This window comes from Xenopus laevis, chromosome 4S (assembly GCF_017654675.1).
Source record: "Xenopus laevis strain J_2021 chromosome 4S, Xenopus_laevis_v10.1, whole genome shotgun sequence".
Lineage (NCBI taxonomy): Eukaryota > Metazoa > Chordata > Amphibia > Anura > Pipidae > Xenopus > Xenopus laevis.
In genome coordinates this window covers 105548370-105574087 of record NC_054378.1, presented here as the reverse complement: position 1 = coordinate 105574087, position 25718 = coordinate 105548370, and the positions used below count along the sequence as shown (strand labels likewise).

The window sequence follows — 25718 nt, the reverse complement described above, 5'->3', positions numbered from 1 at the left end:
GAGACCACACACACACAGTGAGAGTGTTTCCTTAACCTCTCTTGGGGGTCACACTCACACAAGGCTCATTCATGGAAGTAGAAGCCTGTTATAGATCACACTCCTTACCACATCGGCTCTGGAGAGTCTTAACAAAAGTCACTTCAGTGCCAGAGAGACAAAGAATGGGGCTGCACATAAAAATACCCCTCTTCTCGTGTTTTTCTTTAGCGGAACAAAGCAAAGTTCTTTCAAATAAACTGCACTGCACTGAATAAAGAGGCCTACGGGCTGATTTACTATCAAGAAATTAAGAGCTAGGCACCAAACGGGCACAGATTTATCCTAGCTAAAGTGCATGCACTAGACAGTTGTGTCTATTTTTGTGCAGAAAGCATGAGATTCAGCATGCAGCACACTTTATATGCAAGGGAGCCTAACACCTGACTTGACCAAGTAGAGAAAAGGCATCACTTGCATGTTGTGCCTATAGGCACAGCCCCACTTAAATAATGCTATTGAGGGTTTCCAACAACAGTTACAAAATAAATGTCTTTCTCCTTAGGGTATCAGCGACTTGAGCTGCACATGCCCAGATTCAACCAATGAACAACATTCAACCAAAGCATGTATGAGCTTGTCCTGGGTTTGGCCTTCAAATGTCACTTATTGTAAATAATGCTTTGGTTGTAACCTTCGGTGCTTCAGCTGTAAAGCAGTCTAAGCAGTTTTTCCCTTAGTAGGCACTCTAATAGGAGTGGCAAAGCGCTAAACACAGGGTGAGATGGTTTTAAGCATGAAGCAGGGGGATCTGGGCAGCCAAGAATAAAGTGATGAAGGATATGACTTATTACCAGATATAGTTCTTGGGTGGGGTCATCAGTCTAGCTGCACAAGTAATCTGACAGATTTCCAAGACACACCATTACAAAACACTTAGGGTCTTTATATCATTCCTCTAATTTCTGCAAATTTGGACAGAGTTGGGTTTCTGAGATGGAAATGGAAGAACGTAACTGTCCTGCACAGAGCATTCATCTGAACCCAACTCAACACCTGTGAGATGATATAAGAATACCAAGGTCTAGCCAGGCTTGATCCCCAACCTCAGTGAATAACTCTCTAATGCTCTTGAAGCTGAAAGGAAGCAAATCCCAACAACATTTCAATATCAAGCGGAAACCCATACTAGCAAGCACAGGTGGTTATAAGCAAAGGGCTGACCAACTTCATAATAAAACCCGGGGAATAAGATGCCGGACAGGCAGATGTCCTGATACCTTTGGCAAAATAGTGTGGTACATTTATAACATTTCCACTTGCCATGTACGTCAAAGGGGAAAAACGCCACAATTTTACTAGGTATTAAATTTGATGCCAAATCTCACGCTTTCTTTGGCATCAAATTAAGCAGTAAATGAAAACAAAGGTAAACAAAAAAATACAAGTTATGCCATTATAAGAAAACTTAGATCATTTATATAATAACAGGGTGAATGAAAAGAAGGAATAACTATGACTTGGTACTTGGCCATTGCCCTGCCATCATCTGTTTGCCATTGTTCTCCATCACTCTTTTATTTTTTATAAAGTATAAAGTCTTCCTAAATGAATAAGTACTTGCAGTTACAAGGACTAAGCTTCTGAAAGTAAATTGCAGAGTTGGCAATGGCAGTCATCATACGGGAAATTGAAAAGGGAAACACCCAATGAAAACTCCCGTTGGGAGACCCAAAGTAGGCACTTGGAAGAACTGCGACTTTAAAACTTTCCCTTTTGGGAGGAAATGATACAGCTGAGAAAGAAAAGGGGAAAAGAACAATTGTTGTCGTAGTTCATTAAAAAGTTAAGCCTATGAATTGAATCACACGCCTGTCTAGCAGCATGTAAGATTATATAGAATATCTGGGCATTTTTCACTAGGGATAAACAGATTATAAACAGTAGCTGTGTTTAAAAGTGAAGAAGCAGGTAATAGTGACCAGGTACAGTTTGAGAGGGTCACTGCAGGGATAAGGTTACCACCTTCTCTGGAAAGACAATACTGACCACCTGCATGCATTATTTGCTGGGAAGGTACCACCCTTGAGCTAAGAGTTCTACTGCTACTACAGCAAAATGTAGGGGGTGAAGGGACCTTTAACTGATGACCTCACAAGTGAGGAAACTGCCAGTGTAAAAATGGAAATGAAGAGTAAATGGAGTGATTCATAAGATATTTTAATATGGAGCAGAAGGAAGAAAGGCGTACAAAGTGCTAGAAATCCGTCACACGGGCGTCACTGGAGCCAAGAATAACATGGGGACATCTCAAAAGCAATGAGTCTTGGCCTGGCAGGCAGGGTTCCATCACATGGGTGGAGAGCAATCTGAGGTTTATCTAAAGAGCCTATTAACTGCTTCTTTCCAGAGTGAGCTTTGGGGAAAAAAGTTAGATAACTTCCTCCTAGGAAATAGGAATATTGTCAGAGATATTGAAATAGACCAGTACCAGTAAGTGACTAATAAACATGCACCTGATCTTTTTAATACTTCCAAATCCTTAGAAGCCTTTGCTGCACATTGAACAATCCACCAGAATGAATATGAGGTATTTTGTTTGCTCTTTTCTACAAAAGAAGAGGTGATAAAAAGTACTTGTTAAGGAAAGAATTTCAGCAGCTGCTTTGATAGTGTCCCATATCAATGAGAAGACATTTGCCATGCACTTGAACGGAGAGGCTGAATAAAAGGAATGTGCACTAGACTTTACTGCTTTGTGCTTCAAACGTCAGCATCGTGTGCCTGCAATATGTACGCTATGAATTATTTATTTTCATAATACCAGTGGAAACCACCTTTCCCAGCCAAAAACTGTGTGAAGAAAAATTGACTTTGGGGTTGGAGGAAGGAATTTTAAACACATATTTTCATAATTAGCCACAATTATTTCAAGGGCCGTACCCTGAAGTCCCAAAAGACTTGTGTGAGAGGACTGTAATATAAACTGAAGATCGAAAAAAGACCAAATAGCCGATTCAAGTCTAAGGTTCTCAAAGGATATACAGGTATGGGACCTGTTATCCAGAATGCTCTGGACCTGGGGTTTTCTGGATAACTGATCTTTCTGTAATTGGGATCTGCATACCTTAAGTCTACTAGAAACTCAAGTAAACATTAAATAAACCCAATAGGCTGGTTTTGCTTCCAATAAGGATTTATTATACAGATATGGGATCCGTTATCCTGAAACCCATTATCCAGAAAGCTCCAAATTACAGAATGTCTGTCTCCCATAGACTCCATTATAATGAAATAATCCAAGTTTTTTTTTAAAATGATTTCCTTTTTCTCTGTAATAATAAAACAGTACCTTGTACTTGATCCAAACTAAGATATAATTAATCCTTATTGGAAGCAAAACCAGCCTATTGGGTTTATTTAATGTTTACATGATTTTCTAGTAGACTTAAAGTACAAAGATCCAAATTACAGATCCAAAAATCCATTATCTGGAAAACTCCTTTCCTGAGCTTTTCACGGGTCCCATACCTGTTACTTAGTTTGGATCAAGTACAATGTACTGTTTTATCATTAGAAAGAAAAAGGAAATCCACCATCTCTCCCTACTATACCTGCTATACCACAGCCACACTCCCTTCCCAGAGACTATTATCCCACTGTTACTATAGGCACCATCTCTCCCTACTATACCTGCTATCCCACAGTCACACTCCCTTCCCAGAGACTATTATCCCACTGTTACTATAGGCACCATCTCTCCCTACTATACCTGCTATCCCACACTCCCTTCCCAGAGACTATTATCCCACTGTTACTATAGACACCATCTCTCCCTACTATACCTGCTATCCCACAGTCACACTCCCTTCCCAGAGACTATTATCCCACTGTTACTATAGGCACCATCTCTCCCTACTATACCTGCTATCCCACAGTCACACTCCCTTCCCAGAGACTATTATCCCACTATTACTATAGACACCATCTCTCCCTACTATACCTGCTATCCCACAGTCACACTCCCTTCCCAGAGACTATTATGCCACTGCTACTATAGGCACCATCTCTCCCTACTATACCTGCTATCCCACAGTCCCTTCCCAGAGACTATTATCCCACTGTTACTATAGACACCATCTCTCCCTACTATACCTGCTATCCCACAGTCACACTCCCTTCCCAGAGACTATTATCCCACTGTTACTATAGGCACCATCTCTCCCTACTATACCTGCTATCCCACAGTCACACTCCCTTCCCAGAGACTATTATCCCACTATTACTATAGACACCATCTCTCCCTACTATACCTGCTATCCCACAGTCACACTCCCTTCCCAGAGACTATTATGCCACTGCTACTATAGGCACCATCTCTCCCTACTATACCTGCTATCCCACAGTCACAGTCCCTTCCCAGAGACTATTATCCCACTGTTACTATAGGCACCATCTCTCCCTACTATACCTGCTATCCCACAGTCCCTTCCCAGAGACTATTATCCCACTGTTACTATAGACACCATCTCTCCCTACTATACCTGCTATCCCACAGTCACACTCCCTTCCCAGAGACTATTATCCCACTGTTACTATAGGCACCATCTCTCCCTACTATACCTGCTATCCCACAGTCACACTCCCTTCCCAGAGACTATTATCCCACTATTACTATAGACACCATCTCTCCCTACTATACCTGCTATCCCACAGTCACACTCCCTTCCCAGAGACTATTATGCCACTGCTACTATAGGCACCATCTCTCCCTACTATACCTGCTATCCCACAGTCACAGTCCCTTCCCAGAGACTATTATCCCACTGTTACTATAGGCACCATCTCTCCCTACTATACCTGCTATCCCACAGTCACACTCCCTTCCCAGAGACTATTATCCCACTGCTACTATAGGCACCATCTCTCCCTACTATACCTGCTATCACACAGTCACAGTCCCTTCCCAGAGACTATTATCCCACTGTTACTATAGGCACCATCTCTCCCTACTATACCTGCTATCCCACAGTCCCTTCCCAGAGACTATTATCCCACTGTTACTATAGACACCATCTCTCCCTACTATACCTGCTATCCCACAGTCACACTCCCTTCCCAGAGACTATTATCCCACTGTTACTATAGGCACCATCTCTCCCTACTATACCTGCTATCCCACAGTCCCTTCCCAGAGACTATTATCCCACTGTTACTATAGGCACCATCTCTCCCTACTATACCTGCTATCCCACAGTCACACTCCCTTCCCAGAGACTATTATCCCACTGCTACTATAGGCACCATCTCTCCCTACTATACCTGCTATCACACAGTCACAGTCCCTTCCCAGAGACTATTATCCCACTGTTACTATAGGCACCATCTCTCCCTACTATACCTGCTATCCCACAGTCCCTTCCCAGAGACTATTATCCCACTGTTACTATAGACACCATCTCTCCCTACTATACCTGCTATCCCACAGTCACACTCCCTTCCCAGAGACTATTATCCCACTGTTACTATAGGCACCATCTCTCCCTACTATACCTGCTATATCACAGCCACACTCCCTTCCCAGAGACTATTATCTCACTGTTACTATAGGCACCATCTCTCCCTACTATACCTGCTATCCACAGTTACAATCCCTTTCTTTACTCTATTATTGTATATACTGTAATCCCTTTGTATTATTCGGCACAAGGCACGCACATGTCTCCTTTTGTACATAGTTTAGGGGTGAAACCATACATCTATGCATCATTTATATGATGCCCATTTTTTGTTGCTACAGACACCCCTTAATATACCCTAATATATCTGCTCCAAGTACAGTCTCTGTTTTAGATATTATAGCACTGACAAAGGCGGCAGCACCAAGCGGGGTACCAGGGGTGGCAAAAAAGCCGCTCCTGGTACAATTAGGGGCCAAATTTCCATTTCTCTAGTGCAATTGTGCTCTCTGTTCTACCAATGCAGCCACCTCAGGCAGCTCCTGCATTAGAATTGGAGCGGACCCCTGTATAAGCATTAGTCAGTCCTTCAATTTATTGGGATAGACCGGTACATGATAGAAACGAGGCAACATATTAGTGCTATGAAATTCCTAATGCACAATATCACTATGTGATATAATCATAATTACATACTGTAGTTAGTGGACCATATGTAGGCCTCAATGCATACATTAAAATACTGGATGGAAACATTGCCATACATAGAAAATGGAATGTGCGGATGTTGCTCTGTACATGTAATGATCTATTCTAAAATAACTGTGTATTGCACAAGGGACGAGAAAATTCAAAATTAGAATGTCAGTAGCTAAAGTAGGAAGGAAGCAGGAACCATAATTCAGTCAAATGATCCCAACTGAAGGTCAGGAGTGAAAATATGTCCAAAACATCCTGTCCTATTAAAATGTCCAGGAAATCCCAGTAATAAATGAATACCTTTGCTCCAAAATTTGCCCCATTTTAAAGAAAGAAATCTTATCATGTAAAGAAATTGTTCCTCCTTTGTCTTGTGGGATTCTGGGCCTGATTGTAAATATAGTGTATATTAAAAATGTGTTTAATTTATTGTGTCATTTTAGGACCTTTGCATTTTTCTACTGTATTAAAGAGGTGCTGCCCCCCCCAATTAAATATCTGTAATCCCTGCCATAAAGCAACATAAACTGTTTTTGCCTGAGATGATGATACGCGAGGATGAAGGAACTGACCCCCATGTAAGCACATAAAAAGGCAATATTCTTTACACAGGTGATTTCTTTTCGATCTATACTACTTTACACTGTATTACACTGTTTGCAGTGTTTATTTTTCAGGCAAAAGTTAAAATAGAAGGAAATCTAAGGCAGTACTGAACTGCAAATTTTAAATAAAAAAGAAACAAAAGAATGACAATGTATATACCCCTTTCACCACAATTCTCCAAATTTCAGCTTATGTTTCGTCAGGTTTTCAACATAGTTTAAAGCAAATCTTGCAAACAAAAGATTGAATTCAGCCAAATGCCAATCTGAATCCTTGATATGGTGCATCCCTATGAGAAATAAAGGTACATAAGGTGAGTGTACACAAGCCGTTTGCCTTTCTCTTTGTCTTCAGACCTCTATTATATACTTTCATTATCTGGTAGCACTGGATAAACATGCTGAGCCCAGCACTTACAGGGTATCTAAATCAGAGACTAAAATCCATTGAACAAACACGCCACTGGTGTGAGAAGTGGCATTCCAGAGATAAATGGTCTAAGAGAGTTTTATCTGGGCACATTTTATAGAAGGACAGGTCAAAAGGTGCTAATCCTTTGCTTAATCCATGTAAGTGGGCAATAGAAGGAAAAGGTCACTGACCCTGGAGATCTTTTAGGAAGTCACAACAATGTTCAGATAAACCACTCAGCTATGGTTTGGTTCCTTGCAGAGTTAAGGTGGCGATAGGAGCACAGACAATATTCTACAAAATTAATTTTCATACAATATTCAGTGCGTGTATGGTAGGAGACAAGCCAACCAATATCGGTCGGCTTGTTGATCAGGATGGCTGGAAATTTTTGATTGGGCACCTTTGAAGGCACCCGAACATCGGCCATTGTTAGTGTTGAATTGTCAGATACTGGTAGAATTCTATTGTTTCTACCTGTATATCTGACAATTCAGCCCTACACGTGTATTTAAATGGACCATCTTTCCTGGAAAGATCTTTTCCAGAAAAGATCATAATTGTAACGTCTATGACCACCTTAAGACTTCCATTCTCTGAATGATATACAAAATATCCGTTATTTGGCATTGGTTCTCCATCCTTGTCTTGTCTCTTCTCTTTCTAATCTGTCACACATGTGTTACACCTCTGTGAGTCACTTACTGGAAGAGGAAATCCTATGCTGGTCACTAGTCTGGGTGGTAGCATGGGAAACACGGAAACCTCCACACCCATATATCTCATCTATAGGAAGTGGCAGTTGACTATCTTCCATTGCCACATAATATTTCTGTGTACAACTCTTGGCACCATATTGTTTTTCAGACGCTAGATTAGATATGCAGTAGCCAAGTACGTAAATGGTCTGATGAGATGACAGGATCTAAGTAAAGACGGAACCAGAGATGTACGTCTTATCAACTGATTTGAGGGAACAGGGCAGTCCTGTAGCTAAAGATTGTGATGGACGCATAATATTACATATCAGGATGTGGTTTTCACAAACCAAGTAAAAGCACATTCCATAAACGTTTCATTGTAACATCATTATATTAATGTAATTGCTCCCGATAATCTTCTTGATATGACATAATAATTATAAATCAGTCCAAGGATATCTGAACATTAGATTCTCATCCCACTTTGATTATAGTTACACCATCAGCTTAAGGAAACAATATACTGAGCATGGATGACTAGATTGGGCTTTCAAACTAATCACTACTGGGGCTAGCTCTGTTTTTAAAAATATATGCATTTACAAGGAATTATTAGTAAAACCTGGGGTCAGGGAGTGTGCACTGATCATTCCCCCTTTTTAAGCATTTGTTTCAATTTACTATACTGTAATCAACCTTGGAGTTCTCCAACAACCCTCTTATATTTTAGGGCCCAGGTCTACACTCAAACAGTTTGGGAACTGATGCTGCTCCACTTTACTTTTTAAAAGCTTACAGTTTGAGTAAAGAAATTCCTTTTTTTTTTTTTTTTTTTTTTTTTTTTTTTTTAAGAGGCAGCAGGTTGTTGTTGCCCCTTCCAGGCTTTAACCATTGCAGCAGGTGACCTTTGTATTTTGGCCGACACTGGAGAATGCTGCAGTATGACTACTAGATCCTTTTCTGCCAATTACAATACACAAGCCATCTGCTGCAGGGGAAAAATCCAAGAAGGGGCTCCGAGCAGCAGAAAAGACGACACTTACCCCCCGTATGTAATAAAAGGCACTGAGTTTGCCCAGGAGCAGTAACCTATAGTAACCAATGAGTTGTTTGCTTTTAAACAGATCACCAGTAAGTGCTACCTGCTAATTGCTTTCTATGGGTTACTGCACCTGGGCAAACAACGTTTTTACATAACCTCATTAATACCAAAGACTTTTTATAGAATAAACTTTATTTTTTTAAAATAGGAAATACGTGTAAAAAATTACGAGGCTAAGGTCCTTTAGTCTTGTAGTTTATGCTAATACATATTTAAAGCACACGTGTCGTTTTAATACACTTACACATATCAGTATTACTATGGGACTGAATCTATTAAGTCTGTCCGCTAGAAATTCCAGTTTTGGCACAGAGGTTAGCATTGCCTCCTCAGTTCATTGGAGTCCCGGGTTTAAAATAAGCCTAAAGCAACATCTGCATTTAATTTTATGTAAACCCCATGTTTGTGTGGGTTCTGGTTTCCTACCAGTCCAAAAACATACTGGCAAGTTTCTTGGCTTCTCGTTTAGTAATCTAAGTGTTGGTTTGCTCTTTGGGATGTTTGGAAGGGAAATTAGTTGCAAGTTACACTGGTGATGGGTGTCTAGTGATTCTTGGAAAATGCTGGTATGTTGGAACTATACACACACACACATATATATATATATATATATATATATATATATATATATATATACATACATACATATATATATATATATACACATACATACATACATACAAGTATGGGACCTGTTATTTGAATGCTCAGGACCTGGGGTTCTCCAGATAACGGATTTCTCTGTAATTTCAATCTTCATACTTTAGGTCTAATAGAACATTATGTAAACATTAAATAAATGGGGTGGTTTTGCTTCCAATAAGGATTAATTTGATCTTAGTTTGGATCAAGTACAAGGTACTCTTATTATTACAGAGAAAAAGGAAATTGTTTTTAAAAAAATTGGATTATTTCGATAAAATAGAGTCTATGGGAGACGGCCTCTCCATAATTTGGAGCTTTTTGAATAACTGATTTCAGGGTAACGGATACCTGTACTGTGAAAGATAACAACATAACTAACAATACTACAACTCTACCTGACTTGCAGCAAATTTTACAGTTCAGTCCGGGCTTCTTGTTTTTACTGGGCACCATAGAATGCTTGTGCCCTCTTCCAGTGCATGAATGGACTCTACTGAAGAGTTTTAAGGCAATTTTACAACATAAAGATATGTAAAGCTGGGTAGCCTGTTATTTCAGATAGGTGCTCTTTTCAGAAGGCATTGTGGTTAAAAGAATGATGGTGGGTCTCATTGCCCTGGTGGGACATTAAATACTGTAGGACAAAGGTTTAGACACCTTCCAGCATAAAGCACAACATGAGCTCTCTGTTTATTAGGCATTATAATATTGTTACCTACTGTGTGACATTGTTTTTTTTTAGGAAGAACACAATACAAGGCCGTCAGCAATTACTTCATCTCAGAGATGTCCTATTTCCTTAAAATAACATGGTATGACATTTACAGTATATAATGTTCTGAATTTACCCCTGTCCTTGTCATATTCTATGCTGGCCTCCTTTTTAAAGGGCACTGTTGAATGTGCTTTGAGCAAAATATAGCCGCACAGTAAGCAGAACCTTATTGTTCTGTTATAATTTCTCAGCCTCCTTGGTATATGTAAGGATCTGTCAAAGCTAATATTGTTATATGACATTTCAGCTACTCCTCACAATACCATGCTAAAATATGCGTCACGAAAATGTGGGGCTTCGGAAATTCTTACGTCCGTCATACATGAAAGCTGCATGTCCTGTACATGAAAGTCTAACCACAGATACGTCTCCTACTTTTCAACAGCAGAGACAGATTGAACAGAGAATTGTAATGCCCTTTGCAATGACATTGATGTTTATACAGTTGGTACAGTTTGTTCTGCACCAAAACTTGAATAACAGAGTGGGCTTTTTTAACCTACAATGGAGTGTTTTTCCCCCAGAATTCTGGATAATTGCAGGTACATACAACCTAAATTGTGTCTAAACTGTATGCAAGTTGTGGCACATGCTAATTCCCCAGATTTTGTATTGGAAGGGCAACACTTCCAGCACAAGCGGTAAGCGACTTTCACTTGCACCAAGTCAGTTGCTGTAAGTAACTAACACAACCTGCAAAGGAAACACTGGAATTACTTGCCTGGCTGGGGGTAACTCATGGGGGGTAATTCATCAAAGGAGGGTGAAGGGGTGCATTACCACCTCCAACAAGTTGCAGTGAAGCATGTATAGGTGCAAATATCTTTTATCTGAACAGCTCCAATACAAACTGAATTTTGCATCCAAACTTGGACATCGGATCTTTTTTTACCTTTGTGCATGCTGCACTATAATAACAACATAGCCACATACATTGTACACCTATAACCTCACATACACAATTTCAAAAAAGTTCCTACTGAATAATTTAGGCTTTTTATATAGAGTCTGTAAACGGACTAGACATGAGCAGCTGGAAGCTTGAATCCACATAACTGAGCCTGCACAGGCAGTAATGTTGCAATGATAAATGAGCCCCCTTATCTTTTGCACATAGCACTGTTTCGTGTTTGCACCAATTATCGCTGCCTGTGCATGATATATAAGCATTTTGGTGCACAGGGTCAAGTTATAATGTTACATAATCTATACTATTTGCATCATTAGTCTTGTGCTGCCTTTCCAAGTTATCTTTCAAAAGCTGATAGAAGCATAAAAAAAACCACTGCACTAATTGCTGGAGATTTGATGTAACCCAAACCAGCAGCTAGTTTGTAATGCGCCTTATTATCAAAGAAATGACACTTTCACACTGACCCATAACTGCTTTGGGGTAAAAATTAAGTCTATTATAAGTTCCAACATGTGAAATGTGCATGCAAATACTGCCTGTGTATAATGCAAACAGTCCTCAGTCACAAACAGATTAACATACTCATGCTCCTTGAACGCGCACATTAACACACTCACGCTTCTTTGCACATAAAAACACAATCCCTCCTGGCAGGTAATTATCTTTTCAGGACAAACTCACATTTAATCAGCTCAGAGAGAGAAAGAGGGAGGGGGAGATAAAAAGTAAGGAAGAAGAGGAAGCAGGAGCGAGACAGTGGAGGAGACTACAGAGGGATGCAGTCTGATTAAAAAAAACAGAGGCAGTGAGGAGTAAATAAGATAGAGGATGAAAAGAAGAGATAAAAAAGGTGCACAAAGTGAACAAAGGGTCTGCCAGTTATTGGGAATGCTGTGCAAGCTTTAGCCATTTCGCTTCTGGCACTTAATGAGTCTTAGGAAGTGGAGTCATGGATCAGTTACCCTCAGCCTCTCACTGCCCCCTGTTTCAAGAGTGTGTAAGCAGGTGTCGGCGTGTGCTCAGCAGGAGCATCCTGGGGCAGCTCCCTCTTCTGCATGTGTGCCCAGTTACACATGTGAGCATCTTGGGGCAGCTCCCCTTCTGCATGTGTGTCCATTTACACATGTGAGCATCCTTGCCCAGTTACACATATGAGCATCTTGGGGCAGCTCCCCTTCTGCATGTGTGTCCATTTACACATGTGAGCATCCTGGGGTAGCTCCCCTTCTGCAAGTGTGCCCAGTTACACATATGAGCATCTTGGGGCAGCTCCCTCTTCTGCATGTATGCCCATTTACACATGTAAACATATTGGGGCAGCTCCCCTTTTTGAATGGCCATGAAAAAGGCCAAATGTTTAGCAGCATGAGAGCCCACTGGCACCTGGGCCCACCGGGATTTTTACCTGGTGTACCGGTGGGCCAGTCCGACACTGGCAACAGGTACACTTAGTACTCATGAACAACAACAAGAAAATGCAGCAAGCTCTGAAAACTTTTTGGTTTGAGCACAGGGCTGGACTGGGAGTCAAAATAATCCTTGGCATTCCGAGTACAACAAGGTGGCCCCCCCTAAAGCAGACTAAATAGTCACTGTCTATGGCATCTTACAGCAGTCCCTCTGGCATTTGCCAGAAGTCACAGATTGCCAGTATGTGGCTTGAAATATTGGACCTATTATCCAGAATGCTTTGGACCTGGGGTTTTTCGGATAATGGGTCTTTCCAAAATTTGATCTCCAAATATTACGTTTGCTATAAATGATATAAACATTAATAAAACCCAATATAATTGTTTTGCACCCAATAAGGATTCATTATATCTTAGCTGGGATTAAATACAAGATACTGTTTTATTGTTTTATTGTTACAGAGAAAATGAAAATCCTTTTTTAAAATTTGAATTATTTGATTAAATTGAGTCTATGGGAGATGGCCTTCCCTTTTCCCATGATTAGGGATGTAGCGAACTGCCGATTTGGTGTTCGCGAACGCCGTTCGCGAACACCGGCAAAAATGCGAACGTTCGCGAACAGTTCGCGAACTTCGAACACCAGCTAAAATCGTTCGATCGAACGATCGAAGGATTTTAATCGTTCGATCGAAGGATTTTCATTCGAATCGAACGATCGAAGCCATTCGATCGAATGCTTTTCATTGGATCGAATGCTTACAATCGTTCGAACGAATGGAAATCGTTCGATTTTTAGCGGTCGAAGGAATTCGAATGGTCGAACGATCGAACGCGAACTCAAACTGCGAACGTTCCCAAACGTTCGCGAACATTCGGCGGATGCGAACGGTCGAAGTTCGCGCGAACTAGTTCGCGGGCGAACAGTTCGCTACATCCCTACCCATGATTCAGAGCAATCTGGATAACAGGGTTTCCGGATAACAGATCCCATGCCTGTTAAGTATACACTGTATGTAAGTGGGGCACGATTACAACTTCTGTGTACAGAGTAGGAACACATAAATAGAGGGTTTGACAATATGTATTCCAGAGTTAAACAGGGCTAGGACTGTGGGATTTGCACAAAAGGGTCACCAGAGGTAAAGCCAGGCACTGAGAATTTACCAGACATTGAAACTACAACTATTAGCGTTAACTTTTATAATCCAAACCCATAATATAATGAGCCAATATAGGTTCTTTGACAGAGGAAGAGTTAATGGTAGCTCTAGGTTTGCCATTAGTACAGGGTCTCGGCTCACTGAATCCTTTTTCCGGTGGGTTGTGGGGTCCTCATTCCAAAGTACTGACCTTGCATAGTGGGAGAATGGCCTGATCATACACAAGAACCCTATATAAACATCATAATTTATATCCCACAGTGCACAGCAAGCATTTGGAGACATGCAGCTAGGTAACCAATTAAAAGGACTCCAAGAAGCAAATATGATTAAGGTGGTATCCGCCCCTCCGACGAGGGCCCTTGTGTATACCTGGCACCCTGCAGCTGTGGTGACAGTACTATTTGCCTTTATCTGGTATATTTCAAATGACCTGCTTGCAAAAGGCGGTTTATATATGCTTGTTAATAATAGAAATAGTTTATATTGAATGTCTTTTCTGGTATGGCTTTACTGTGCCGTCAGTTGCACAACAGCAGCGCTTCTTTTGCCATAGTAATAGTTTTGAAAGCACCAGTATGTCTTGTAAAACACCTCTTGGCAAGCCCATTGTCCAGCAGACTCTGCAGTCGGTCATTCTAGTGGATGAATTATGGCACTTAGCCCCCTCCTGGCTATAAAAGGTTTATATGCTAATATTATTACAAAGAGGATTACTTACTTCTCAATGCAAAAAGGCCAAGAGCCCAAAGCCTACCCTACCCCATGGAGTACCCTCATTTATTTAAATAGAGTAAAATCCCACTTAATTCAAATCCCAGAAATGCCCTCAGTCCTTGGTTACAATGAGGGTGTCAATGTCTGACAGATGGGTGACACCCACTCACTTAACCCCTCCCCCAGCTCTAACCCCATCAAAGAGAGTAGAGTGAAGAGACACAATAGGGAGGGCAGTAAGCAACAGAGTGATGACTGACAGCTGTCACTCCCACCTCTCCCCCCTCACAGGAGCATTTTTTAGGAGCTGGGGAGATTTATGGGATTTTGTAAAAGTGATGGATGAACTGATAAACCCAAACTGTGACCCATGACAGTCTTGGGGCCAGATAAGAAGTAGAAATAAATCCCTATGCAACATACATTGTAGTGGGTTAGTCTGTAAATCTATAAATCTCCTCATTTTAATATGCCGTACACCGGCATAGTCAATGCTAAACCCTGATAGAAGGCAACTTCAAGAACAATGTGATACCTTCTATATGTAGCTCATATCAACTATATGCATCAGGCTTTCTTTTCATATATAATATGCAGTAAAAAGCACCCCACCCTTTCAAGATCTGCTCTTTAATTGTCTTCAATAAGAACACAGGCAGTGGGGCCCAAGCTGTGGGCCCTAATCCTATTTGAAGTCAATGGTGGTTAGGATTGCGGTCGCTGATCATGCTTGGGCATGTTGATTTTCTTGATTAAACCTGCTTATGTATTTTAAACTGTGACAGACGTCTACTCAAAGCTCCACAATTATTACCATCTATTTATTTACATTGCTTTGATATATTACACAGTGCTTTAAATAGAATGATATTTAATCAGTCACATTAGAGCCAGCAGAGCCTACAGGCTAATTTCCCTTGCACAGACACACACACACACACATATTAGGGTCAGTTTCATCAGAAGCCAATTAACCTACTGGTATGTTTTTAAATTGTGGAAGGAAACCAAAGAACCAAGAGGAAACCAAGCAAACACAGGAAAAAAAAAATATACCGCAACAGTGCCGGTCAGAATTTAAACCCAAGACTTTATACTCTAAAAATCTTAAAAAGCAAGTAGAGTTTCAGAAACAGAATAAGTCCAAAAAGAATTAGTCCAATTAGGACTGCTGTACCAAATTAGGACTGCTGTACCAGTCTGGAAATACATCAGGTATAAATAATTGACAGAGTATTAGTAAGGGTTTAGCTTGTGTCTTCTTGGATGCTCCCTAGATTGTGCATCATTGAGACATACATACTATGGATGCCAATGAGCATAAGGTGCTACAGAGCCCTGACTATGGCTGGCTGCCTATGCCAACAGGCATTAGGCCACTTTTTTGTCCCTATAAATGACTTTATACTTAATAATACACTTTTGCTTTTTGAATATTTTGGAAAACCCCGCCATACATCTTTATTCTTTAAAGCTGCCTTGTTCCCCAACTGTGCTGTTCCCTTCAGTCTACCCCAATGTTTAATCCCTGCAAGGTTTAGTGTACAGATTGGAAAAGCTGCAACTGCAGCAGGTAAGTGCATGGGCTGTCAGTGCTCCTGCACTGGGGACAATGGCAAATGAGCACAGAGGTGTATTGCTGGTAAATAGAAAGGCTAGAAAACCTGGTCCCAGCCCTAAAAAAACCTGTGGAAATGCACATGTGTTGCTGAGCTATATGCCCCAAAAGAGATCCCGGATTTCCCTGAAAACAACTACCAGTAGAGAGAAGACATTTCTATGCAGGAGGTTATTATGCAAGACATACATGAACGGTTACCCTGAAAGCTCTTAGGGAAAATGCAAATCTGGTGAAGTGGGCTGAGAAGGGCTCCCTGGATCAGTAAGCAGTGCTGAGTATCCGGGGATTTAGAAGTAGGCTAGCACAAACATATGTTATTCAGCTAATCTGCCATAAATCTCATAGTGTAATTGAGGGTCCTGCTGTGGGCAACAGAAATGGGCTAAGCAGGACTCTGAACCAAGCTGGGAAGCAAATATCATCAATCCCAACTAAATGGTTTTGGGAGTAATTTGATTCTGTGTTACAAATACAAAACGATTTAAGTAAGGGGTCACAATATTGAGCTTATTTCTTTCTTGACCTAATAAATGAACCAATCCTCATGGAGCGTACAAGTGTATATTTCATTAGCTATAAGTGAACTAAACATCATATTCTTTTGGTTATCTGGCTGGTGCAAGAGCTGACGCTTCTATTAAACCATAAGGATTATAAGACAAAACCCGTTCTGATGTGCTATGACATACAGTATAGACCTAAATGAATTCCTTCTTTTCTGGCTGCGCAAAGGGAGTGGCTTGTTTATTAACAATAAACCTTACTCATTACAGTAAGAAGAGTGGGGGGAGAAAGGGTAAAAACAAAACCATGGCCAGTGCTTTATGATAGAAATTAATGTTTTTTTCCAATTAAAATACCAGAATACCTTTGCACGGAAATTCCTGTTTATTGTGCTCATACTGAATAATTTTTTATATACAGTAGGTGAGTATTACCTCCATAAAGAAAGAAATTAGGATCCACAGCCAGTCTGGAAGTGAAAAGGTTAAATAAATGTGATTTGGGCCCCTCTGAAACCAGTGAGCCAAGAAAACCCATTACATCGTGTTTGTGTCAATTAGCTTCTAATTATGGACTTGTAATGCTCGAGAGATAATTAACATGTAAATGACATTACAGTGTTTATAGTCAATAAACTCTCACTGGGGCATCTCTTGGCGCAGAGAATTACCTGAGCATGGCTAAACAGTAGCGTGTGCCAGATAGGAAGACATGCGAGAAATGAGATGAATAAAAAGAGAGCCACCTACATGGGGCTAAAATGTCATAATAAAGCGGTACAGCTTGTTTCTATTCAGTACTGGGATTAAAGAGAGAGGTGTCTAACTAAAGAGGAACACAGAACCATAAAAGTGATGTTATACTGGGAATCATGTACCCCCTAATATAAGATATAAGGATATTATAGATCACCAATGAGTTTAATGACCATAACAAGAATGAGGCCAAAGGCCATGTGCTTTTATACAGGTCATGGAACTATAAGGGGGTGACTTTAAATATACTCATATTTTACAACAGGGGGTACATTATTATATTACAGAAGTTTCCGTGAGTCATGTAACAGAAATGATATCACTATAACTCATGACATCACTAAGCACAGTTAATAGAGATATGCTTTACAGGATACTCGTGGCTCTTGTGTATTATATGGATCTAAGTTATCAAGTCTGGCACCTGCAGATGGGTCAGAGAAAATTACATTAAAAAATAAATTCTAGACAACAGCTGGAGTCTCCGACCCGACCTGCACGCCATCCACCCTCCCTCCACCCACTCACGCACGGGTTCCTTTTATAGACCCGCGCTGCCCCACCGATGAAGTCACAAAAGGGGCGAGCAGGGGCAGCGTCTATAAAAGAAGAAGTCAGAAACAGGCATTTGACGGTGACAGGCAGGGAGAGCAGGAGAAGAGCTCAACCTGCACCCTCTCGCCACCCGTGAAGAAGAGTGCGAGGTCGGCCCGAACCCACCCGACTCGTGGGTAAACCCACACATCACTAATCTGTAGCACATAATACCCCTCCTGCCTTAGATTAAAAGAGGAAAAACAAGCAGAGAATGGTCTATATTTTGGTGCTGGAACCTCACATTTAATACCGTCATGGAGGGGTTTGAAACAGCCAAATGAGGGCTGGACTTTTGTGTGACTGCTTGTGGCTCTGGTCTGCCTCTGCCTCTTATCAACCTTCATTATAAACCCTCCTAGTGTACTGCAAGCTAAATAGTACAATCATTAAAGACAACGTTTTTCCTGCAGTGCTGTATACATTTGTGAATTTTCCAACATTGACATGCAAATATAAACTATAATATAATATATATATATATATATATATATATATATATATATATATATAAAACAAACAAGAAAAACCAGCACCAAGGGACTTTGAATATGAAAAAAAGTTGTATTTAAAACATATGTATCACCAACATTTCGGTCCCTTAAGAAAATATATATATATATATATATATATATATATATATATATATATATATATATATATATATATATATATATACACACACACACAAAGGAGAAATTAAGGAAAATAATTTGTAAATGATTTGTAAAGAATAATGATTAAGCCACATGTACATCATGAATGTATAATTAAAATGATATTATTTTGTATACAGATATTCCTCCTTACATGAGTGCGAGGCAGCATGAATAGCATAACTAAACAAGGGAGGGGGAGACTGCTTTATTTGCCTAATATCAGGTTAGGAAGGCTGGTGAGCCACAGGCAGCTCTTAGTGGGAGAGTGAAAGCCCAAGCTTGGCAGATAATTATAACTACTTGTTCTGCGGCTGTCAGGGGACCCCCTACACTCAGTCATTACTAGAAAGCGAGAGACAGAGAAAAGGGATGAGGGAGAGTAAAGGAAACATTGAGGGAAGGAGGGGAAAAACACATAAGGCAGAGAGGAAGAAAAGGGTTAAAAGGGAGAAATATTCTGGGCAAATTAGAGAGAGACTAGCGAGGGATTCAATAGGCAAAGGAGAGAAATTTGGGCTAAGATAAGAAAACGATTAAAGAGGAGACAGTTTCAGACCAGCCAGAGAATCTCATTCAAACATTCAGGAGTTGCCGGACAGTGAACTGGGTGAAATTGACATTGTCTAAGGAAGGTAAAAAATATTCCCTTTAATTGCATGAGATTCATTTGTAGAACTTAGAACCTATACCTGAAACATGCAAGGGAAGTCTTACAGGTAACATTTATAACTCAAGTAGGCCCTGGCATTTCACACACACACACACAAAGGATTAAACAGTCCCCATAGTGATCAGTGACTGTTTATGGCACCTCACAACAGCATTGCCAGTCTGTACTTGCCTCTAGGCATGTAATGACAACTGCACTATGGTAAATACAAATGGCATAGCGCACCGTATGCAGGATCACAAGTAGACACAATGGCTATGTGTATGGCATCTACATTGGACCACACCAATGGTGTAAATACATCAACAGACCCTGTAGGAGAAGCCATCATCATCATCATCATAGCACCCTCCTTCTGCCTGCACCCATGAGCTCTCATCCATGAAGGGGTCAATGTAACTTAACATTCATGAACCCCCACCATTTTTCTTTGCAGGGATGGACCAGAAAAGTCAACAACTAGAGAGACCCCACCCCCTCCCTCTGGCAGTCAGCAACTCCTAGCCCCAAGAACAATAGGTCAAACGGGCCTCCATTTAAAGAATTGCAGGGAAGGACTAGAAAAGTCTAGTTATCCCACTGGACCATAGCTATCTGGTATTGCAGAAGGCCTGACCTGGCACAGGGCATAAAGGAGAACAGAAACATAGAGGAGTAAAAACCTTCGATGGTCATAGGGAAAAAAATGCACCCCTTCCTCTCCACTACATTGGTACTGCCCTTGTGCAAATCCCGCCTGCAGACGTGTCATCCACACGATTTTATTAGTTACATTCCTCGACATGTCAAAAAGAGCAAACAAATTACTCCACAGAAAGAGCAAATCAATGTCAAGGACTTATTAGTGACGTCATGACTGATTTTTTCAACAGGTGACTTGGTTTCTCTCAGACTTACCTCTGAAAGACAGCTGTACGCGTGGAGTGGGTGGTGCCAAGTCCCTGGAGAAGGCGGAGCATAAGGTCTGCAGGACAAACAGCCACACGATTGGTTCCCGAGCTAGCATGGCGGGAGCTCAGAAGGACACTCAGGGATCCTGTTATAAATAAAGAATTCATAAAGTATTTATCAGCTTTAAAGTCAAGGTAAGGCAAAAATAACGTTTTTTTTGTTACTGTGTATTACTCTATATGCACATGGGCCCAGGTCCAAAATATTCTTCCTTATTATCAGTAGTTAACTTGTTTTTCAATTTCCCCACCTCTGACTCTCATACATGACATGCATACATCATTTCATTTGAGTTGCTTCCTTCAGACTCCATAGTTTTCAATTCCTGTGTAAAAATAGTATTTGTGTCTTGGTTTCTGTAAAAAAATCTAGCTGCCTTACCTCTAATAGCTTTCTTCCCTATAAAATGGAATCAAGTATTCTTACTGGACAGATGGGACCCATATTTGCATCCGTGTGTGTTGTGACCCCTAAGGCCTTTTACACACGTTTCTCTGGCCACTCAATACACCTCCAAACCCACCTACTTTTTACTTCAGTGTTTTGCTTCACCGGTAAACCACAAACACAATTTTTCTATTTCACTCAGTAAATTTTATGTGAGTAGTTTAGAAGTTATATAGGTCACATTAAGATCAATACAGTTTCGGACTGGCCCACTGGGATACCAGGAAAACTCCCGGTGGGCCCAGGTGTCAGTGGCCCCTCATGCTGCTAAATATTTGGACTATTTTGTGGTCATTCTTTATTTCTATGAGAAAAAATGGCTTAATAGATGGAATAATAGATTATAGTATGTAAAGAAAAGAGACTAGGAGAATGGAGGTTGAGTGAGGAGAGGATGAAAATAGTACTGAGAGTGGACCCCTAGTTTGAAGTTTTTTGGTGGGCCCCTGGTCTAAGGTTTTTTGGTGGGCCCCTGGTGTCCCAGTCCAACACTGGATCAATCATTTCTGACAGTATGGTCCATGAGTCTTTATCCATAAGTCACTGAAGGTTCCAACCCCCAATTCTGTGATATAAATCCATTTGTGTTTGAATTACTTTTTATCAGGCAAGCTGAATGGAAATTCATCAGCAGCTAAGTTGTCCTAGAATCAGTATTTTTTTTGAGTATATGGTGCCAAATGTCTTTATTATGCATGACTAGGGAAACTTTGACTTCGACACTTCGCCACCTTAAACCTGCCAAATTGCTATGTTAGCCTATGGGGACCTCCTAGAAACTATAGCCAGTATTTGGCTAAGTTTTTAGAAGTATTTTTTTGTAAAATCCTTTTCAATCGTTCGATTTAACCGATCGAACGATTTTTACTTAGATCGAAAACGGCCGTCTATCGAAGTATCAAAATCGATGGTTGCATTTCGAAGTTTTTTTAACTTCGACATGTGCCCCTTAGCATTTCCATTACAGAACTAGAGAATGACCCTGATTTAGGAAGTTGTATGTGAATTCATGGGTTTCGAAGAGGTAATTGCCGACGTGTCATAACCATGGCAATTCTTATAGACTTTTCTCAGAGGCACCTTAAGTGTTTTGTCTGGGAATGTTTTCTTTGGGAAAAGTTGCCAAAAAGACTAGAAATTTCCTATGTACGATTTCCCTAAATATTATCTTAAGTCATTCTTTAAAAAAAATGCTGTACAAATTTGTGTTGGATAAGATCATATATTTGCAAACATTAAAGAGATTGCACAATCATTTAGAAAGGGATCAAACTGAACAACCTGTTTTGATTTCATTCTTTTAAAAAAAAAAAAAAGCATTGTATTTAAATATAAAGTTGGAGTGAGAAACAATGATCAACCAGGATTATATAGAGTTGGTTCAATCACTGAATAAAATACCAGGGTAAAGCATTGCTTTAACGTCTGCTATGTCTTCTAATTTTCTCTATGAGCTACTGCCACTGCCTTCATAGGGCAAATTTAGTTACAGTCGAAAATTCGCCAGCAATGGCTTCGTAGCCATCGCAACACTTCGCCAGGCGAAAATTCGCTCAGGCAACTCTTAATTTACTAAAATGCAAAGTTTCACCCTGGGCGTCAGAGGCTGGCATATTTTTGCTAGTGTTACTTCCGCAATACACGCACATCAAACCAAAGAAGCGCTAGCGTTCAAATCTGCCTAGTGCAACTTCGTTTGAGGACTTCGCTCAGGCTAATTTGCATAGAGCGGGAAATTTGAACTTGAATGGAGGTCTGTATGTTACATGTTGCAGCTAATACATTACATTTACTCTGATAACTAAGCATGTCTAGGGAATCTAAATAAAGCCAATACAGTTGTTTTAATGCCCTACACATGAGCCCACTTTAAAAAAATGTTCCCTATGTTACAAAATGTATGCCTTTTGCAGCCTATCACCCTGCAAAACTGAAAAGTCGCCAGTGTTTTTTGGACGATTTAACAATCAAAAATGATGATGTAAGTAACTGAAGATTAAGGATGTTCTATGTACTCCAATGCACTTCGCCTGGACTGAGCTGGCGAAGGCATGTCCGGCGAAAGAGGTAACGTTCAGTGAATTTGCGGAATAATGTCCATTTGCCATAGCAAAGATTTGCCTGATGTTAGAGTGCGAATCAACGCTAGCGTCTATCTCCTTCGCTAGCGTATTGTCACCAACGCCCGGTAATAAATCGGCAAAGTGCCCAAAAGTAGTAAAGCTGGGGAATTGTCACTTCGCCCTTTAGTAAATTTACCCCTTAGGGTTTCAGATCCCAGTACTGCCTCCAAAGGCCTAACACTTCATTTACTTCTTCTTGGGTCCCATTGTCCCAGTCTTTTTCATCAGTAATTCACTTATGTTTGTCACCTTATCTCTAGGTGTTTTTACGGTTTTCTGTCTGAATTTTCTTACACTACATCCCTGCAACCCTATTTTTGTTACCATTCCCTCTCCCTCTTTATGTTCAAAATATTTATTTTATGTCTCATTAAGTTCTGGGTTCCATCTGCCAATGCCACCTTCCCAGTTTAACTGTCACTCTTGTATTACAGATTTGTTATGTTAATATATTTCCAGTACTGTATCTTTCATACCTTCTTTCATATATTCTATATGACAGAACTGATCCATTTGTGTGTATTGTATAATACATCATTTATTGTGCAGCTGCTTTCGATGGCCCATTGCTGTCTGGTCCTTCATTAATATTCCCAAATTTGTTTATCACTTAAACCTTACGTTTGTTATGTGGGTGGTCATTAAGTATTGCTGTCCAGTTTGGTTTCTAACCTAATGTAATGTAATGGACTGCTGCTTACATGTCTATGTCATTATTTATGTCACTCTTTTGATATTAACGCTTATATTGTTTATTTTCTCTACTAACTATTCTGTCACTGCTTCTTTTATTTTTGTGCCACTAAAAGGTTCTTTCTATTTCTTGGCAAAAGTTCATTCACAATGACTATGTTTAAAGGGGGAATTCAGCTGGCTTGGTTCAGTATTCAAACTGTGGCTTTAAAATTCAACAGTGTAGGGATTTCTCCGAGTGTTTGCTGTAATGATCTGTTGTTCCTCACACAGTATAGTTGCAGTTAATAGACAGATCCCAGAGGGAAGAACTGCATGTAGCAGGGTCACAATTTTCGAGCACTTTCCCAATGTGTGATTTGGCTTCCTCAAGAACAGGCCACGTGGTTACTAAGAGTGACAGAAATCAGCCAAAACAAAAACAAACAAAGTCTGCCTCTCTCCAGCTCTTTCTAACCCTTCCACCCTCTGCTTCCCTTCCTCATCTTATTTATAGAAGAGGCATTCCCTGGTGAGAAAATAAGAGGAATTATACTTCATATTTAGGATGCCCTACGTAACTCATTATTACTGGGCAGTAATAGATTACTTTGCAAAGCAAGTGTACCATTAATTAGAGACATGAACTTATGGCAGCCTTAAAGACACTAACACCAAAAAATGAAAGGCCTTTAAACTAATGAAAATATAATGTACTGTTGTGCTGCACTGGTAATACTGGTGTATTTGCTTCAGAAACGTAAATATAGTTTATATAAACAAGCTTCTGTGTAGCCATGGGGGCAGCCATTCAAAGCTGAAATAGGAGAAAATGCACAGCAGATAACAAATAAGCTCTGTAGTGTACAATGAGATTCTTCAGAACTTATCTGTTATCTACTGTGTATCCTGTGCTTGAATGGCTGCCCCCATGGCTACACATCAGCTTGTTTATATAAACTATAGTAGTGTTTCTGAAGCAAACCCACCCAGCGCAAGGCAACGCTACATTCTATTGATATTCCTTTAAAAGCATTTCTATTTTTTGTTCCTTTAAGAACATATAAAGTTCATCCTGACATCTTGACACAAACTGTCTAACATACACAAAATTAAAAATATTAACCTATTTTGCCAAACTAAATTTAGGGAAATGGTTGTTCTATATATATGGTAGGTCTACAAAACAAAGTGTGTTTAATATATATATATATATATATATATATATATATATATATATATATATATATATATATATATATATATATATATATATATATATATATATATATATAAATGAGTATAAGGTGAGAATGTGAGTGCAATAGGTTTGGAAAAGGAGCCTGAAATGTACATACTTTTGGAGGACAAACAGTATTGTGATATGCTCGAGGTGACAAGAAGTAGTCTAGGAGAGGCAAACAGAACAAGAAGACATTGTCTTCACAAAGGAAGGGGGAGCAGACAGAAGAGACATGTCACCACAATGCTGAATTATAAAGAATTTGGAAACAAAAGAGATTTAATATACACCAACAAAAGAGCCAAATAACTATGAAGGAATAGGTGATGGGCACTAAGAGGAGTATTGCTCTATTAATTTACTTTAAGAACACTTTTATGCCTAAGTAATGTGGTGGTAACTGTGGAAGGGGTTTTGTCCTCTGTCCTGCTTGTTGCTATGCTGTTTTTTTTTACCTCCTCTGACCCTTGTTCTGTCTATGATGCAGTACTTCCTATCTCACACATGCTCATACAGTTAGTTACAAATGTGCTAGTGTTTCATGCAGTCTACTTATTGGTGAAATTTAGCCTCCAGTCATGCTGCCACAAATCATGGAAAACATGATCACTCACTTTATTTAACAAACATAGTGTTGATCTAGAAGAGACATTGGAAAAACGGGATTGCATTGGATACTTTTGTTATTTGGACAACTTGCCAATGTGATTAAAATAATCAGGAAAGCTATTCCTTTGCCTCCAGCTTAAGGTATATATAAAATAAGATGCTTATGATAAAAGGAGTCATTCCCGAAATGTGTTAGGTATAGTTGTTTTACAGCCTGTTGCAATCTGGAGTGCCTCCTGTTTTTGGCCTGAATGATATAGGACTACAGTTGGGAAGGCTGTGCACTCGGTG

The 25718-nt window shown here is 40.0% G+C and overlaps 1 protein-coding gene across 2 annotated transcripts in view; it reads right to left on the bottom strand.

The window, feature by feature from the left end:
* The window catches only part of sema3f.S (semaphorin 3F S homeolog), a 77378-nt gene that overhangs the window by 32662 nt on the left and 18998 nt on the right, over positions 1-25718 (bottom strand). For both annotated transcript variants that reach the window (XM_018261304.2, XM_018261305.2), the window contains exon 2: positions 20280-20418. In XM_018261304.2, coding sequence (XP_018116793.1) covers positions 20280-20388 — 109 coding nt within the window. In that variant the 5' untranslated portion in view covers positions 20389-20418. The remainder of the gene's footprint in view (positions 1-20279; positions 20419-25718) is intronic.